At 46.7% G+C, this 17,968-nt stretch overlaps 1 protein-coding gene across 4 annotated transcripts in view; it reads left to right on the top strand.

The window, feature by feature from the left end:
- The window catches only part of LOC115475873 (FXYD domain-containing ion transport regulator 5-like), a 314,171-nt gene that overhangs the window by 4,617 nt on the left and 291,586 nt on the right, over nucleotides 1–17,968 (top strand). For all 4 annotated transcript variants that reach the window (XM_030211932.1, XM_030211930.1, XM_030211929.1 and 1 more), the window contains exon 2: nucleotides 14,445–14,495. In XM_030211932.1, the coding sequence (XP_030067792.1) occupies nucleotides 14,480–14,495 (16 nt within the window). In that variant the 5' untranslated portion in view covers nucleotides 14,445–14,479. The remainder of the gene's footprint in view (nucleotides 1–14,444; nucleotides 14,496–17,968) is intronic.

Genomic DNA, 17,968 nt, shown 5'->3' with positions numbered 1-17,968 from the left:
GAACCCCCAAGATGCCAGACTCTGCATGCAATACAACACCACAGAAGCAGAAAATGTCCCCTAGTACTGTGCAAAATATAAAGGCAGCAGATGTAAATTTGAATAAACTAACAAATACCAATCACCACTTTACAAATTAACAAATAGAAATAAAACAAATATAGTAAATAAAATAATACCATTTTATTGGACTAATACATTTAGCTTTCAGAGGCCAAAACCTCCTTCCTCAGGTCAATACAGTATAGTGCTGTTACAGTATCCTATCCTGACCTGAGGAATGGGGTTTTGCAGCGGCATACCAAGGGCGGGGCGTTGGGGGTGGTCCGCCCCGGGTGCACGCTACTGGGGGGGGGGGGGGGGGGTGCAGAGAGCAGCCACGCGCCTGTCAGCTCCGCTGGTTCCCTGCTCCTTCTGCCCCGGAACAGGTTACTTCCTGTTCCGGGGCAGAGGGAGCAGGGAGTCAGCGGAGCCGAGAGCCATGCGGCTGCTCCCAGCAGCTAAAAATTCACCGGGGGAGGGGGGTCGTGCTGCACCCAGGGAGGGGGGAGGTGCGCATTGGCGATCCGCCCTGGGCAGCAGCCAACCTAGGATCGTCACTGGGGTTTTGTTCTCCGAAAGCTAGTCAAAATGTAGTAAAATTAGTCCAATAAAAAAATTACCTTATTTACATGTTCTATTTATAAACATTTATTAACACATCTACAATACTACTTTATCCTAAAGCAAAAAAATAAAAATATATATTTTATTTACAGTTTGTTGTCTCTGGTTTCTGCTTTCCTCATTTTCTTTTCACTCTCTTTCTTCCATCCAGCATCTGTCTTCGCTCTCTCTCTGCCGTTTCCTCCATCCAATGTCTGCCCTCTCTCCCTGCGCCTTCCATCCACTGCCCTCTCTCTTCCTTCCATCCAAATCTGCCCTCTATCTCTGCTCCTTCCATCTACCATCTGTCTGTCTGCCCTCTCTCTCTCCCCCTTCCATCCACTGTTTGCCCTTTCTCTCTGCCCCTTCAATCCACCATTTGCCCTCCCTCCCTCTCCCATCCATCCAGGGTCTACTCTGCCCCCTCTCTCTCTCTCTCTGCCCCCTCTTTTTGGCCCCCAGTTTCAGCCCCAGCCCTGTTCTCCCACCAGTCCTGAGCTTCAGCCCCCAGCCACTTCTCCCTGTCCCCTTTTCAGCCCCCAGTCTCCAGTTTCAACCCCAGCCCTTTTCTTCCACCAGTCCCGAGCTTCAGCCCCAGCCACTTCTCCCTGTCCCCTTTTCAGCCCCCAGTTCCAGTACTAGCCCCCTTATCCCACCTATCCTCCTTTCAGCCCCCAGTTCCAGTTCCCTTCATCCACATGCCTTGCATTAGGGCCCCCTTTTTTAGCCCCAGACCCATTCTCCCCTCCTGCCCCAGGCATGGCCCCATTCTCCCTCCTGCCCTCTTCTTGGACCCCAGTTCCAGCTCCAGTCCCCTTCTCCCATCTCAGCCCGCCCAGACTCAGTCCCCTTCTCCCATCTGAGCTCCCCGACCCAGTCCCCACCTGCCCACCAGCTCCGTCGACAGACGACCCTCTTCTCCTGCCACCTGGCACCCAGCCTTAAAAAAAAATCAGTGAAGCGCCTCGCATCTGCTCTGCTGTAAATGAAGCAAATCGCCTTGTCGCATCGGCCCTTCCCTCACTGTGTCCCGCCCTCTGATGTAACTTCCTATTTTCGCGAGGGCGGGACACAGTGAGGGAAGGGCCGATGCGACAAGGCGATTTGCTTCATTTACAGCAGAGCAGATGCGAGGCGCTTCACTGATTTTTTTTTAAGGCTGGGTGCCGGGTGGCAGGAGAAGAGGGTCGCCTGTCGACGGAACTGGTGGGCAGGTGGAGACTGTGGCGCCAGCAGAGCACCCCCTCCCTCACCTGCTGACACACGGGGCGGACCGCCCCCACCGCCCTGCCCTTTGTACGCCACTGGGACCTCCTCTGTTGTTGGATTAAGAGTTCCATATGTCTGTGTCAGGAGGGGCGAGTTTGCATACTCCTGGTTGGGACTATCTGTAGATCCTGGCAGAGGCTTTTAATTTTGTTGGCAAAGTATGCAGGAAAATCAATGCAGTTCAATTTTGCTTGGGCAGGCTGGTTCTGTTGTGGGGGCTGCCGTAAGCTATTAACTATGCTGAACAGGTGCTTGGTTGAGTTGGCAGCCTCCTTAATGCATTGAGAGAAATATTGTTTTTTGGTCACTGTTAAGGCTTGGTGGTACTTTGTCATGTGTTTAGCCTGTCCTTATCCAGGCGAGATTTATGCCATCTCCTTTCAAGTTTCCATCCTTCACATTTAAGGGTCAAAAGTTCTTGAGAAAACCAAGATGAGCGTTTGAGAGTGTCTTTTCGTCCACCTGAGGATAGTCCAAGGCCTCTATGAAATTCTCGTTTATAATCTCCTTCCAGGTGGTTACTTAGGGAAAACTTAATTAGAAAATGGGCTGTCCATAATAGGGGTGTTATTTCAATACTGCTGTCCTGGTGTTCTGGGATGTCAATCCCTGAGTAAAATACTAAATTTAGTATGTGACCCTTTTCATGGGTTTGAGAATTGATCACCTGTGTGAATCCTAGTGCTGTCATTATGTCCAGGAAGACAACCATGGTGCTATCTGGGGTTTCAACGTGTAGACTGGAATCTCAAATCTCCCATGATCACCTTTCAGATTAATGAGTTGTTGCACATATGATGTGTTGTTATGAGGTGTTCAGTATACCATGAGCTGCAAGATTTGATTCTCCTTTTCTACCTGGATTAAAACAGATTCTGATTCATTTATCTGGGGAATGGTGATTCTACGCAGTTTGATTGTATCCCAAATCAAGATTGCTATCCCTCCATCCCGTCTTCCTGGTCTTGGTTGATGTTGAAAACTTGTAGGCATAGTTCTTGCAGTGGTAAACCTCTGCTTTCATCTAGCTATGTTTCACTTATTCTTAAAATGTCAAGATGCTGTTCAAGAATGACATCTTGGATCATTGAGGATTTCTTAACAGCTGATCTGGCATTCACCAATCCTATAGTTCCAAAGGGTGGTCTGAGTGTGCTGGTGGGGGGGGGGGGGGGTAGCTTTGATATGGCAGTGAGGTGATCTCTTAAGTAGGTGTTTGACCTCTTCTACTTTTGCCTTCTTTTTGATTGCTGAGGATGATAGTTTCCTCTCTCAAACACCACTGGGATCCCTGAGGTCTCTCAGCACAGCACATTCTTTGTGCTAGAAGCTCCTTAGGCAAATTTCATTGGGTGGCACTACAGTCCTAAAAGATTCTGTGGATCAGCAATCTTACTATTTGGCATTGTAGGATTAAAGTCAACAGATCTGAGAGAGAACAGACCTTTTAAATTTGTAAATTCAGACCAGGTCTGGGAGATCAAAGACTTCCAGTAATAGGGAAACAAATGACTGTACTTTGCACTTCTCTGTGAATTTACAAGTAATAAGTATTGCCATACTGGGAAAGTCCATCAAGCCATCATCCTGTTTCCAACAGTGGCCAATCCAGGTCACAAATACCTAGCAAGATCCCAAAAAAGTACAAAAATTTTATACTGCTTATCCCAGAAATAGTGGATTTTCCCCCCAAGTCCATTTAATAATGGTCTATGAACTTTTCCTTTAGGAAACCGTCCGAACCTTTTTAAACTCTGCTAATCTAACCGCCTTTACCACATTCTCTGGCAACAAATTCCAGAGTTTAATTACACGTTAAGTGAAGAAATATTTTCTCCGATTCGTTTTAAATTTACTACATTGTAGCTTCATCGCATGCCCCCTAGTTCTAGTATTTTTGGAAAGCGTAAACAGATGCTTCAAATCTACCTGTTCAACTCCACTCATTATTTTATAGACCTCTATCATATCTCCCCTCAGCCGCCTTTTCTCCAAGCTGAAGAGCCCTAGCCGCTTTAGCCTTTCCTCATAGGGAAGTCATCCCATCCCCTTTATCATTTTCGCTGCCCTTCTCTGCACCTTTTCTAATTCCATTATATCTTTTTTGAGATGCGGCGACCGGAATTGAACACAATATTTGAGGTACGGTCGCACCATGGAGTGATACAAAGGCATTATAATGTCCTCATTATTGTTTTCCATTCCTTTCCTAATAATACCTAACATTCTATTTGCTTTCTTAGCTGCAGCAGCACACTGAGCAGAAGGTTTCAATGTATCATCGACGACGATGACGACACCTAGATCCCTTTCTTGGTCCGTTACTCCTAACGTGGAACCTTGCATGACGTAGCTATAATTCGGGTTCCTCTTTCCCACATGCATCACTTTGCACTTGCTCACATTAAACGTCATCTGCCATTTAGACGCCCAGTCTCCAAGTCTCGTAAGGTCCTCTTGTAATTTTTCACAACCCTCCCATGATTTAATGACTTTGAATAACTTTGTGTCATCAGCAAATTTAATTACCTCACTAGTTACTCCCATCTCTAGGTCATTTATAAATATATGTTAAAAAGCAGCGGTCCCAGCACAGTGCCCCGGGGGAACCATTTAACCTTACTCTCTGTTTTCTATCTTTTAAACAGTTTTTAATCCACAATAGAACACTACCTCCTATCCCATGACTCTCCAATTTCCTCTGGAGTCTTTCATGAGGTACTTTGTCAAATGCCTTCTGAAAATCCAGATACACAATATCAACCGGCTCACCTTTATCCACATGTTTGTTCACCCCTTCAAAAAAATGTAGTAGATTGGTGAGGCAAGATTTCCCTTCACTAAATCCATGTTGACTTTGTCTCATTAATCCATGCTTTTGAATATGCTCTGTAATTTTGTTCTTAATAATAGTCTCTACCATTTTGCCTGGTACCGACGTCAGACTCACCGGTCTATAATTTCCCGGGTGTCCTCTGGAACCTTTTTTTAAAAATTGGCGTTACATTGGCCACCCTCCAATCTTCTGGTACCACGCTCGATTTTAAGGATAAATTACATATTACTAACAATAGCTCCGCAAGCTCATTTTTCAGTTCTATCAGTACTCTGGGATGAATACCATCCAGTCCAGGAGATTTGCTACTTTTCAGTTTGTAGAACTGCCTCATTACATCCTCCAGGTTTACAGAGAATTCATTAAGTTTCTCCGACTTGTCAGCTTCGAATACCATTTCTGGCAACGGTATCCCACCCAAATCTTCCTCGGTGAAGACCGAAGCAAAGAATTCATTTAATCTCTCCGCTATGGCTATGTCTTCCCTGATCGCCCCTTTTACTCCTCGGTCATCTAGTGGTCCAACTGATTCTTTTGCTGGCTTCCTGCTTTTAAATATACCTAAAAAACATTTTACTATGTGTTTTTGCCTCCAAGGCAATCTTTTTTTCAAAGTCCCTCTTAGCCTTCCTTATCAGCGCTTTGCATTTGACTTGACATTCCTTATGCTGTTTCTTATTATTTTCAGTCGGTTCCTTCTTCCATTTTCTGAAGGATTTTCTTTTAGTTCTAATAGCTTCCTTCACCTCACTTTTTAACCATGCCGGCTGTCGTTTGGTCTTCCGTCCTCCTTTTTTAATACATGGAATATATTTGGCCTGGGCTTCCAGGATGGTGTTTTTGAACAGCATCCACACCTGATGTAAATTTTTGACCCTCGTAGCCACTCCTCTAAGTTTTTTTTTCACCGTTCTTCTCATTTTATTATAGTCTCCTTTTTTAAAGTTTATTTATTTATTTATTGCATTGGTATCCCACATTTTCCCACCTCTTTGCAGGCTCAATGTGGCTTACAATGTGTCGAATTTAGTAGATGATAGATTGGGAGATATCAGTTAGTATTACATGGAAGGTAGCATGATCGAAAATTGAACAGGTAGATATAGGTAGAAAATATTACTGATAATAGGTACGGTGGAGATTTTATAGAAAATAGCGTAATTGAATTTCAGATAAGTAGATATAACAATTTCCTATGTATACTTACTTCAAAGCTAATATTAAATCTGATCATATTATGATCACTGTTATCAAGCGGCCCCAGCACCATTACCTCCCTCACCAGATCATGCTCTCCACTAAGGACTAGGTCTAGAATTTTTCCTTCTCTCATAGGCTCCTGTACCAGCTGCTCCATAAAGCTGTCTTTGATTTCATCAAGGAATTTAACCTCCTTAGTGTGCCCTGATGTTACATTTATCCAGTCAATATCGGGGCAATTGAAATCACCCATTGTGTTGCCCAGTTTGTTTGCGTCCCTAATTTTATTTAACCTTTCTGCATCCGTCTGTTCATCCTGGCCAGACGGACAGTAGTACACTCCTATCATTATCCTTTTCCCCTTTACACATGGAATTTCAATCCACAATGATTCCAAGAAGTGTTTTGATTCCTGCAGAATTTTCAATCTATTTGATTAAAGGCTCTCGTTAATATACAATGGTACCCCTCCACCAATTCAATCCACCCTGTCACTACAATATAATTTGTACCCCAGTATGACAGTTTCCCACTGGTTATCCTCCTTCCACCAGGTCTCAGAGATGCCTATTATATCTAATTTTTCATTTTGTGCAATATATTCTAACTCTCCCATCTTATTTCTTAGGCTCCTGGTATTCACATATAGACATTTCAAAGTATGTTTGTTGTTCCTATTTACATGATGCTTAGTACTTGACAGTATTAATTTGCAATCTTTTGTCTGATTTTATTTTTATTTAAGGACACCTGATCTACCACGGTCTCTTTACAACCTCACTATCAGGATACCCTATCTTCCCTGTTTTGGTGATATCTTTGAAAGATACCTTATCCCGAACCATGCGCTTTTGAGCGACCGTCGGCCTTCCCCCTGTTTCTAGTTTAAAAGCTGCTCTATCTCCTTTTTAAATGCCGATGCCAGCAGCCTGGTCCCACCCTGATTAAGGTGGAGTCCATCCTTTCGGAATAGGCTCCCCCTTCCCCAGAATGTTGCCCAGTTCCTAACAAATCTAAAACCCTCCTCCCTGCACCATCGTCTCATCCAGTCATTGAGACTCCGGATCTCCAGAGACTCTGGAGCCAATTTCTTTGGTGACTTACTGCAGAGGGGGTTGATGGTGGTCTTTAGTTTTAACAGAATCAGAATCTTAAAAATAGTTATGTAATTAAAATAAAATTTCAACTTATAGATTGTAGTTATGCATGTTGTAGTTTCCGGTTCGGATATCCTTGCATGGTTCAGTTGAGGCAGGTTACTATAGGCTTTTTCTTGTGGACCCTTGGCTTTCCATTCTCTTTCCACACACCTCCTCTGCTAAGGAAATATATCTGGCTCTCCCCCTCTCTTAGGTTTTCCTGAGGGTGATCTTCTGCCTCTCTCCCTATTCCTTTTTTTTGCAATGATTGACCATTATCCTTGCAGGATAGGGAGAACCAGCCAGGGCATCTGAAAAGCTCAGAGGAGTGAGATATTGTACAATGTCACTTACTCTTATATAAACTGCACAAAAGCTGGACTTCCTTATCCAAAATCAGATAGCTGGCAGTCCTGTGGCATTATAATCCTCTCTGTTGGTCACGGTCCAAACAGTTTCAAGCTCCAATGGGGTCAGGCTGCAGAGCATTACTACTCCATGCTACATAAGTTCTCAGTCTCAGTCAAAAAGTGAAGAAGGGAGCATCCTCAACTCACAGCTCAGTTGGATCTTAGCAACTGCAGTAGAAGCAACAGGCAGAAAATAAGATGTGCTACTTCTTACCAAATAGAATATCAGGAAAATTATACAGGGCAGATCAATTAATCTTGGGCTTTCAAACCCACCAATCAGGAGCCTGATTGGGTTAGTGCATCTGCAAATCAGGCCTGTTTGAAATTGGACAAATGTAACAAAGGATGATAAGCACAGCTGGGGAGAGGGACCATGGGGTGAAGGTGTCTGAGGAACTTAAGGTGACGAAACAATGTGACAAGGTGGTGGTCATGGCCAGAAGGATGCTAGACTGCATAGAGAGAGGTATAACCAGCAGAAGAATGGAGGTGTTGATACCCCTGTTCAAGTCACTGGTGAAGTCCCACTTGGATTGTTGTGTTCCGTTTTGAAGGCCGTATCTTGCTAAGGATGTAAAAAGACTTGAAGCGGTTCAGAGAAAAGTGACAAAAATGGTAAGGAGTTTGCATCACAAGACATTTGAGGAGCGATTTGATGACCTGAACATGTATAACCCGGAGGAAAGGCGAGATAGGAGTGATAGGATACACACATTTAAATATTTGAAAGGTATAAATTTACAAACAAACTGTTTCCAGGGACGGGAAGATGGCAGAACTAGAAGACACGAACTAAGGTTGCAAGGGGACTGACTCAGGAATAGCAACTCAGGAATAGCACTTTTTCATGGAGAGGGTGGTAGATATCTGGAATTCTCTCACTCAGAAAGTGGTGGAGATAAAGACAGTAATGGAATTCAAAAATGTGTAGGATAAATACAAAGGAATCTTGTTTAGAAGGCATAGATCCAAAGAAGCTTAGCAGTGATTAGATGGCAGCACCTTTAATTGGTAAGCAACGCCAGTGCTGAGCAGACTTCTACAGTCTGTGCCCTGATCGTGGATGGACAGATTCAGCTTCCATAACTGGAGAACAGGGCCTACTACTACTACTACTAGTATTTAGCATTTCTATAGCGCTACAAGGCATACACAGCGCTGCACAAACATAGAAGAAAGATAGTCCCTGCTCAAAGAGCTTACAATCTAACAGACAAAAATATAAATAAAGTAAGCAAATCAAATCAATTAATGTGAACGGGAAGGAAGAGAGGAGGGTAGGTGGAGGCGAGTGGTTACAAGTGGTTACGAGTCAAAAGCAATGTTAAAGAGGTGGGCTTTCAGTCTAGATTTAAAGGTGGCCAAGGATGGGGCAAGACGTAGGGGCTCAGGAAGTTTATTCCAGGCGTAGGGTGCAGTGAGACAGAAGGCGCGGTCTGGAGTTGGCAGTAGTGGAGAAGGGAACAGATAAGAAGGATTTATCCATGGAGCGGAGTGCACGGGAAGGGGTGTAGGGAAGGACGAGTGTGGAGAGATACTGGGGAGCAGCAGAGTGAGTACATTTATAGGTTAGTAGAAGAAGTTTGAACAGGAAGCGAAAACGGATAGTGAGCCAGTGAAGGGTCTTGAGGAGAGGGGTAGTATGAGTAAAGCGACCCTGGCAGAAGATGAGACAGGCAGCAGAGTTTTGAACCGACTGGAGAGGGGAGAGGTGACTAAGTGGGAGGCCAGCAAGAAGCAGATTGCAGTAGTCTAAACGAGAGGTGACAAGGGTGTGGATGAGGGTTTTGGTAGAGTGCTCGGAAAGAAAGGGGCGGATTTTACGGATGTTGTAAAGAAAGAAACAACAGGTCTTGGCAATCTGCTGGATATGAGCAGAGAAGGAGAGAGAAGCGTCAAAGATGACCCCAAGGTTTCGAGCTGAGGAGACAGGGAGAATGAGAGAGCCATCAACAGAAATAGAAAACAGGGGGAGCGGGGAGGTGGGTTTGGGGGGGAAAATGAGAAGCTCGGTTTTGGTCATATTTAATTTCAGGTGGCGTTGAGACATCCAGACAGCAATGTCAGACAAGCACGCTGAAACTTTGGTTTGGATGCAAGGTGAGATATCAGGGGTAGAAAGGTAGATGTGGGAGTCATCAGCATAGAGATGGTAGGAAAAGCCATGGGATGAGATTAATGAACCAAGGGAAGAAGTGTAGATAGAAAAGAGGAGGGGACCAAGAACAGAACCCTGAGGTACGCCGACAAGCAGAGGGATAGAAGTAGAAGAGGATCCACCAGAGTGAACACTAAAGGTGCGGAGGGAGAGGTAGGAAGAGAACCAGGAAAGGACAGAGCCCTGGAATCCAAGTGAGGACAGGGTATCGAGAAGTATGCTGTGATCGACAGTGTCAAAAGCAGCGGAAAGATCAAGAAGAATGAGGATGGAATATTGACCTCTGGATTTAGCCAGTAATAGGTCATTGGAGACTTTAGTAAGCGCAGTTTCGGTTGAGTGGAGAGGGCGAAAACCAGATTGTAGTGGGTCAAGAATAGCATGTGAGGAGAGAAAATCAAGGCAGCGGCGGTGAACAGCACGCTCAAGTAATTTGGAGAGAAAAGGAAGGAGGGAGATAGGTCGGTAATTAGAGGGACAAGTAGGGTCGAGTGAAGGCTTCTTAAGGAGAGGTGTGACCACAGCATGTTTAAAGGCAGCAGGGACAGTCGCAGTGGAAAGTGAGAGGTTGAGAATGTGACAGATAAATGGAATAAGAGCAGGAGAGATGGCATTAAGAAGGTGGGTGGGAATGGGATCAGAGGAACAGGTGGTACATTTTGAGGAAGAAAGGAGAAGTGTAGTTTCCTCAATAGTAACTTCAGGAAAGGAGGAAAGGGAATGAGGGGAAGAAGAGGGGAACGGACTAGTGGAGGGAGAGGTGGTGAGGTAGAGAAAGCAAGGTTTATCTTTTGAACCTTGTTGTGAAAGAATTCAGCAAGGGTCTGAGGAGATAATGAAGGGGGAGTTGGGGGAGGGGGCACCTTGAGGAGAGAGTTCAATGTGGTGAAGAGAAGTCGAGGATTAGAGCCAAGAGAGTTGGTCAGTTGGATATAATAATCCTGTTTGGCACGTAAAAGAGCAGATTGGAAGGAGGTCAGCATGAACTTAAAGTGTAAGAAATCAGCAAGGGCCCGAGATTTCCGCCAGAGGCGTTCGGCGGAGCGGGTACAGGAACGTAGGTAGCGGATATTAGAAGGCCTGTGCTGGGCAGACTTCTACAGTCTATGCCCCGATTGTAGCTGGACAGATTTGGATGGACTGTAGTAGGGCTTCAGTAATAACTTCAAAAGTTGGAAAACAAGGATAGTGCCAGGCATCCTGAAAATGACAGGGACAAATCAAGATCAAGCATACGTGGAGGGGCATAATCGAACGTCACCGGCCAAATAGATCGCCGGCGATCTATGTTGGCGGCGGCGCTACAGCTGGCCAGACCGTATTATCGAAAAAGATGGCCGGCCATCTTTTTTGTTGATAATATGGTTTAGCCCAGCCAAATGCCGTGGAGTTCGCTGGGTTTGAGATGGCCGGGTTTGTTTTTCAGCGATAATGGAAAGTTATGTCGGCCATCTCAAACCCTGGCCAAATTCAAGGCATTTGGCCGTTGGAGGAGCCAGCATTTTTAGTGCACTGGCCCCCCTGACATGCCAGGACACCAACCAGCCACCCTAGGGGTCACTGTGGTGGACTTCAGAAAAGCTCCCATGTGCATAGCTCCCTTACTTTGGGAGCTGAGCCCACCAACCCCCCCCCCCCCAAACCCATTACCCACAAATGTACTGCACCCACTAAAATTGCTCCAGGGACCTGCATACAGCCTCTAGGACAGTGATGGCGAACCTATGGCACGCGTGCCAGAGAGGGAACGCAGAGCCCTCTCCCTTGGCACGCGCGCCGTCGCCATCGCTGGTCCGCCCACTCTCCCTCCCAGTTCGGCCTTCCTCCCGCCCTCCCTCCAACGCAACGAGCAACAGCCCGCCCGTCCGTCCTCCCTCCCTGCCTCCCAGCACCAGGCACCCCTCTCCTCCTAAAATTTTAAAAGCGTACCTCGTCAGTCGGCGTGCGTCGGCAGTGGCAGCGAAGCGCCTGTGCTTCGCTCGACGCGCCTTCGGCCTTCCCTTTCTCTCAAGCTCTGGTCCCGGGCGGGACCAGAGCTTGAGAGACAGGGAAGGCCGAAGGCGCGTCGAGCAAAGCACAGGCGCTTCGCTGCCGCTGCCGACGCACGCCGCCTTAACCCCGACTGAGGAGGTACACTTTTAAAATTTTAGGAGGAGGGGGGTTCCTGGTGCTGGGAGGGAGGGAGGGAGGACGGACGGGCGGGCGGCCTGATGCTCGTTGGGTTGGAGGGAGGGCGGGAGGCCGGCCTGGTGCTGTCTGTGTGCTGCTGGGTGGATGGGAGGCCTTATGGTGGGTGCTGGGTGGGAGGGAGGCCTGCTGCTGCGTGCTGGGTGGGAGGGAGACCTGATGGTGGGTGCTGGGTGGGAGGGAAGCCTGATGGTGGGTGCTGGGCGGGAGGGAGGGAGGCCTGCTGCTGCGTGCTGGGTGGGAGGGAGACCTGATGGTGGGTGCTGGGTGGGAGGGAGGCCTGATGGTGGGTGCTGGGTGGAAGGGAGGCCTGCTGCTGCTGCGTGCTGGGTGGGAGGGAGGCCTGATGGTGGGTGCTAGGTGGGAGGGAAGCCTGATGGTGGGTGCTGGGTGGGAGGGAGGCCTGGTGCTGAGTGCTGCCGGTTGCTGGGAGGTAGGGCAGGGGGGAGAGGAGGGCTGCTGGACATTTGTGGCTGGAGGGGAGAGGATGGTTGGTGGACATGGATGGAGGGCAAGAAATGAAGAAGAAAGTAGGAAAGTAAAGAAATCAATGGAAAGGAAGCCCTGGAAACGGAGTTAAGAGAACAGATAGAGAGCAGCAGAATCAGCGACTAGAACCAATATGGATAGAAAAACAAATCACCAGACAACAAAGCTAAGAAAATTATTTTATTTTCATTTTAGTGTTTGGAATATGTCGAATTGGAGAATTTACATCTGCTGTCTTATTTTGCACTGGGCATACTGGAGCTGTAACAGCTTACAGAAATGATTTATAATGAAAGAAAGTCATGTTATTTTTTTCTCCTACACTAGTATAATATTTTCAATGATGTCTGTTTATATGCGCCATGGTTGGTGTAAGGGGTGTGGCTATCATAGGGGTGGAGTCATATGTGGTGACCCCGCCCATAATGAGTACCGGCACTTTGCGATAAATAATTCGGTTTTGGGTTGCTGTTTGGGCACTCGGTCTCTAAAAGGTTCGCCATCACTGCTCTAGGACTTATTGCTGCTGTATAACTTTGGCACACCAGTTCACACCTGAAGACTAATCTCTCTGAAAAAGTCCTTTCTTGAAATAAGCACGTTTACTCACAGTTAACTGCAGATCAGAGGTTGTGCCCCACTGGCAAAGAGTCCCCTGGTACTAAGATTAGCAGTAGGTCAGAGCTGGCACAATGGTGTACAATGCCCTCTTTCAGCACCATTCAAGGTAAGAACTACTTTCTCTAACGTGGGTAACACAGGAAAAGGAACTAAAACTGGCTTACAAAAATGGCCACTACCGCATGAACTACAGCAGGAAACAAAACAGGGCACACTCTGACCCAGTTAGCAGGGGGGAAAAGCACCATGGGAGTACAGCCCAGTACCCTACACCCACCACAATGCATTGCTAATGTGACTCTGCAGGGCACCTAACAGAAAAGGTGTCACACTCACCCAAGAGCCACATCGCAACCAGGGAAAGGCTGTCGGAGGATAGAACACATTCTGCTGTCATGGAGGTGGGTACGGCATTTGAGGCTGGCATACAGGCTGGCAAAAAAGGTTTTTAGTTTTATTTTTTTAGTATAGAAGGGGTTTGGTGACCACTGGGGGAGTATGGGGAGGTCATCCCCCATTCCCTCCAGTGGTCATCTGGTCAGCTGGGGCACCTTTTTGAGGCTTGGTCGTGAAATAAAAGGACCAAGTAAACCCGGCGAACTACTGCTTAACGCCGCTTTTTTTCCATTATCGGCGAAAGACGGCCATCTGGTAGCCATGCCCATGCCCGCCCATGTCCCGCCTTCGCTAATCTACCGACACGCCCCCTTGAACTTTCGCTGGCGAAGCGACGGGAAAGCGGCGATGCTGTTAAAAATGCCGCTTTCGATTATACCGATTTCGCCGCTTTTAAGAAATCGCCGGCCATCTCCCGATTTGTGTCGGAAGATGGCCGGCGATCACTTTCGATTATAAGCTGGATAGTATCACATCCTATGCTATGAGTTTATATTGTTGGGCAGACTGGATGGATCATACAGGTCTTTATCTGACGTCATCTACTATGTTACTAAGATGGACAGCTTTACTTATAAACTTGCACTGATAGCTGGATTAGAACTGTATTGTCTTTTATTTTTTGTTTTTTCTTTCTCTGTCTCTCCCTTTCCCTTCCTGCCTTAGCTTATTTTGGCTGCTTCAGTGCCTCCAATAACTTCACTAGCTTTCTCATCCCTCATTCCACACACCAGTCTCATCCTTCCACATACAGTTCTCTGCATCTAATTTCTGGGGGTTCCTATGCTTAAGGAGCATGCTTACCCACATCATTTGCTGTAGACTTAAGACAGATGTGTCTCTATAGTCATGAAATCTTAACTTGGGTTTGCAAGACAATTTCTCACAGATTCAGACAACAGAAGACAGTCAGCTATTGACAGCCCCTGAAATTATTAGGACAAATGATAATCAATAATATATTTTCATCAGCCTCAGTTTAAAACTTTGCCCCTGCTAGTCTCATTGTCAGTTTATAGTTAGTGTTTTTTTTCTTAGAGTTATGTGTTCTAAGATTACAATTAACATTTTCTCTCCCTATTGCTTCACAGATGTTTTCTTGCACTATGCCACCCTGGTCCTCTTTATGTCCCTGGCTCAAGGTACAGTTATACTACGTTTTTCCTGGGTGGTGAAGTTCATACATATGTTCTGATATTCCTTGAAGTGATGGGTGGTGAATGAAGCACAATTAAAGGAAAGTTGTGTATGATGTTTGTGCCTTCTAGGGAATGATGCAAACCAATTCACCACTTTTTCTATTTACATACTGAACCATTTTTCATATTAACTTTTCAGTACCTGATAACATAAGTGGTTTGTGATTATAGACTGCATGGAAATATATTAAGTGATTCTTCCTAGGACTGGAGAAATATATGCTGCCTATTCAAAACCTTCTAATAGTGCACCATAGGTTTTAGGGATATGCACTGAATGGGGGATATGCCTTTCCTCAGCTGAGAGGTGCCCAGCTCTACCACCGGCTGCCTTTCAGGTGCTGTGGAGGACTTGCAGCTCATCTGCATATCCTTACAGCCTTCTCCGGGGTGACACCCAGGTCCACTCCGATCCACTCAGGGCCTCCACTCTAGGTGCCGCGCGCCGGGGCATTTTTCTCTTTACATCTAATCTTCTTCCCAGTTGCTAAAGTACCTCAGTCATTTATGGCCCCTATTCACATTCTCTTCCTAGCCCTGTCCCTTCCTAATCTTTTCTCTCACCCCCTACCTCTCTCCGCTACAGGAACTCACTGCCCATCCATCGACTTCATCACCTCACCTTCTCTCCTACCCTCTTCCTCCCTCTTGGCTTTTAATCTCCGCCTCTTTCTTCCGTCCATTTTGCCTTCCCCATTCCACCTACATACCTCTCGCCTTCGACGCCTTCGTGGCCACACCTCTCCTATTCTCCTCCGCTCTCTTTTACTCCTTCTCTTACTCTCAGCCGGTGACATCAATCCCAATCCTGGCCCCCCTCACCAACTATTATCCCAACTCTACAGATCTCACCACGACCTCTCTAACCTCATCTCTATTTCTCTACTCCCCTCCTCTTCTCTTGCACCCTATGGAATGCCCGCTCTATCTGTAACAAACTCACCTATATCCAGGACCTCTTTATCTCGCGTCACCTCTATCTGCTCGCCATAACAGAAACCTGGTTCTTCCCTGATGACTCTGCTTCAGTCGCAGCCCTGTGCCATGGCGGTTATCTATTTTCACATACTCCTCGCCCTGCTGGCCGTGGGGGCGGTGTTGGACTACTTCTCTCTCCCTCCTCCAGATTTCAACCCCTTCTTCCACCTCAATCTCACTGTTTTTCCTCCTTTGACGTCCACTCTATCCGCCTTTTCTCTCCTCTGCCTCTTCGAATAGCGGTCATTTATCGTCCCCCTGATAAGTCCCTTTCATCCTTTCTCAGTGACTTTGACGCCTGGCTTGCCTTCTTCCATGATCCTTCCTCCCCCTCTCTCATCCTTGGTGACTTTAATATTCCTGCTAATGATCCTTCCAATTCTTATATTTCCAAGTTACTCGCTTTAATGTCCTCCTTTAAACTCCAACTATGCTCCACCTCCCCCACTCATCAAAATGGTCACTGTCTTGATCTCATCTTCTCCTCCAACTGTTCACCCTCTAGTTTCCTTGCCTCTGATCTTCCCTCCTCTGATCACCATCTTATAACTTTCACACTTAAATCTCCTCCCTCCCAGTCCCGTCCTATCTTATCTAATTTATCTAGGAATCTTCATGATATTGACCCTTCATCTCTATCCTCCCATGTTTCAAACCTCCTCGCTACTGTGGCACCATCCACGTCTGTCAACAAGGCTGTTTCTTCTTACAACAATACTCTATCCTCTGCCTTAGACACTCTTGCACCTTTGATGACCCGCCCTGTAGGGCGTACAAAACCCTAACCTTGGCTGACTTCTAATATCTGCTACCTACGTTCCTGTACCCGCTCCGCCGAACGCCTCTGGCGGAAATCTCGGGCCCTTGCTGACCTCCTTCCAATCTGCTCTTTTACGTGCCAAACAGGATTATTATATCCAACGGACCAACTCTCTTGGCTCTAATCCTCGACTTCTCTTCACCACATTGAACTCTCTCCTCAAGGTGCCCCCTCCCCCAACTCCCCCTTCATTATCTCCTCAGACCCTTGCTGAATTCTTTCACAACAAGGTTCAAAAGATAAACCTTGCTTTCTCTACCTCACCACCTCTCCCTCCACTAGTCCGTTCCCCTCTCTCTCCTTCCCCTCATTCCCTTTCCTCCTTTCCTGAAGTTACTATTGAGGAAACTACACTTCTCCTTTCTTCCTCAAAATGTACCACCTGTTCCTCTGATCCCATTCCCACCCACCTTCTTAATGCCATCTCTCCTGCTCTTATTCCTTTTATCTGTCACATTCTCAACCTCTCACTTTCCACTGCGACTGTCCCTGCTGCCTTTAAACATGTTGTGGTCACACCTCTCCTTAAGAAGCCTTCACTCGACCCTACTTGTCCCTCTAATTACCGACCTATCTCCCTCCTTCCTTTTCTCTCCAAATTACTTGAGCGTGCTGTTCACCGCCGCTGCCTTGATTTTCTCTCCTCACATGCTATTCTTGACCCACTACAATCTGGTTTTCGCCCTCTCCACTCAACCGAAACTGCGCTTACTAATGTCTCCAATGACCTATTACTGGCTAAATCCAGAGGTCAATATTCCATCCTCATTCTTCTTGATCTTTCCGCTGCTTTTGACACTGTCGATCACAGCATACTTCTCGATACCCTGTCCTCACTTGGATTCCAGGGCTCTGTCCTTTCCTGGTTCTCTTCCTACCTCTCCCTCCGCACCTTTAGTGTTCACTCTGGTGGATCCTCTTCTACTTCTATCCCTCTGCCTGTCGGCGTACCTCAGGGTTCTGTTCTTGGTCCCCTCCTCTTTTCTATCTACACTTCTTCCCTTGGTTCATTAATCTCATCCCATGGCTTTTCCTACCATCTCTATGCTGATGACTCCCAATCTACCTTTCTACCCCTGATATCTCACCTAGCATCCAAACCAAAGTTTCAGCGTGCTTGTCTGACATTGCTGTCTGGATGTCTCAACGCCACCTGAAATTAAATATGACCAAAACCGAGCTTCTCATTTCCCCCCCCAAACCCACCTCCCCGCTCCCCCTGTTTTCTATTTCTGTTGATGGCTCTCTCATTCTCCCTGTCTCCTCAGCTCGAAACCTTGGGGTCATCTTTGACGCTTCTCTCTCCTTCTCTGCTCATATCCAGCAGATTGCCAAGACCTGTTGTTTCTTTCTTTACAACATCCGTAAAATCCGCCCCTTTCTTTCCGAGCACTCTACCAAAACCCTCATCCACACCCTTGTCACCTCTCGTTTAGACTACTGCAATCTGCTTCTTGCTGGCCTCCCACTTAGTCACCTCTCCCCCCTCCAGTCGGTTCAAAACTCTGCTGCCTGTCTCGTCTTCCGCCAGGGTCGCTTTACTCATACCACCCCTCTCCTCAAGACCCTTCACTGGCTCCCTATCCGTTTTCGCATCCTGTTCAAACTTCTTCTACTA

This window comes from Microcaecilia unicolor, chromosome 8 (genome assembly GCF_901765095.1).
Source record: "Microcaecilia unicolor chromosome 8, aMicUni1.1, whole genome shotgun sequence".
In the NCBI taxonomy this organism is placed as follows: Eukaryota; Metazoa; Chordata; class Amphibia; order Gymnophiona; family Siphonopidae; genus Microcaecilia; species Microcaecilia unicolor.
This window is presented reverse-complemented; position numbering and strand designations above follow the sequence as displayed.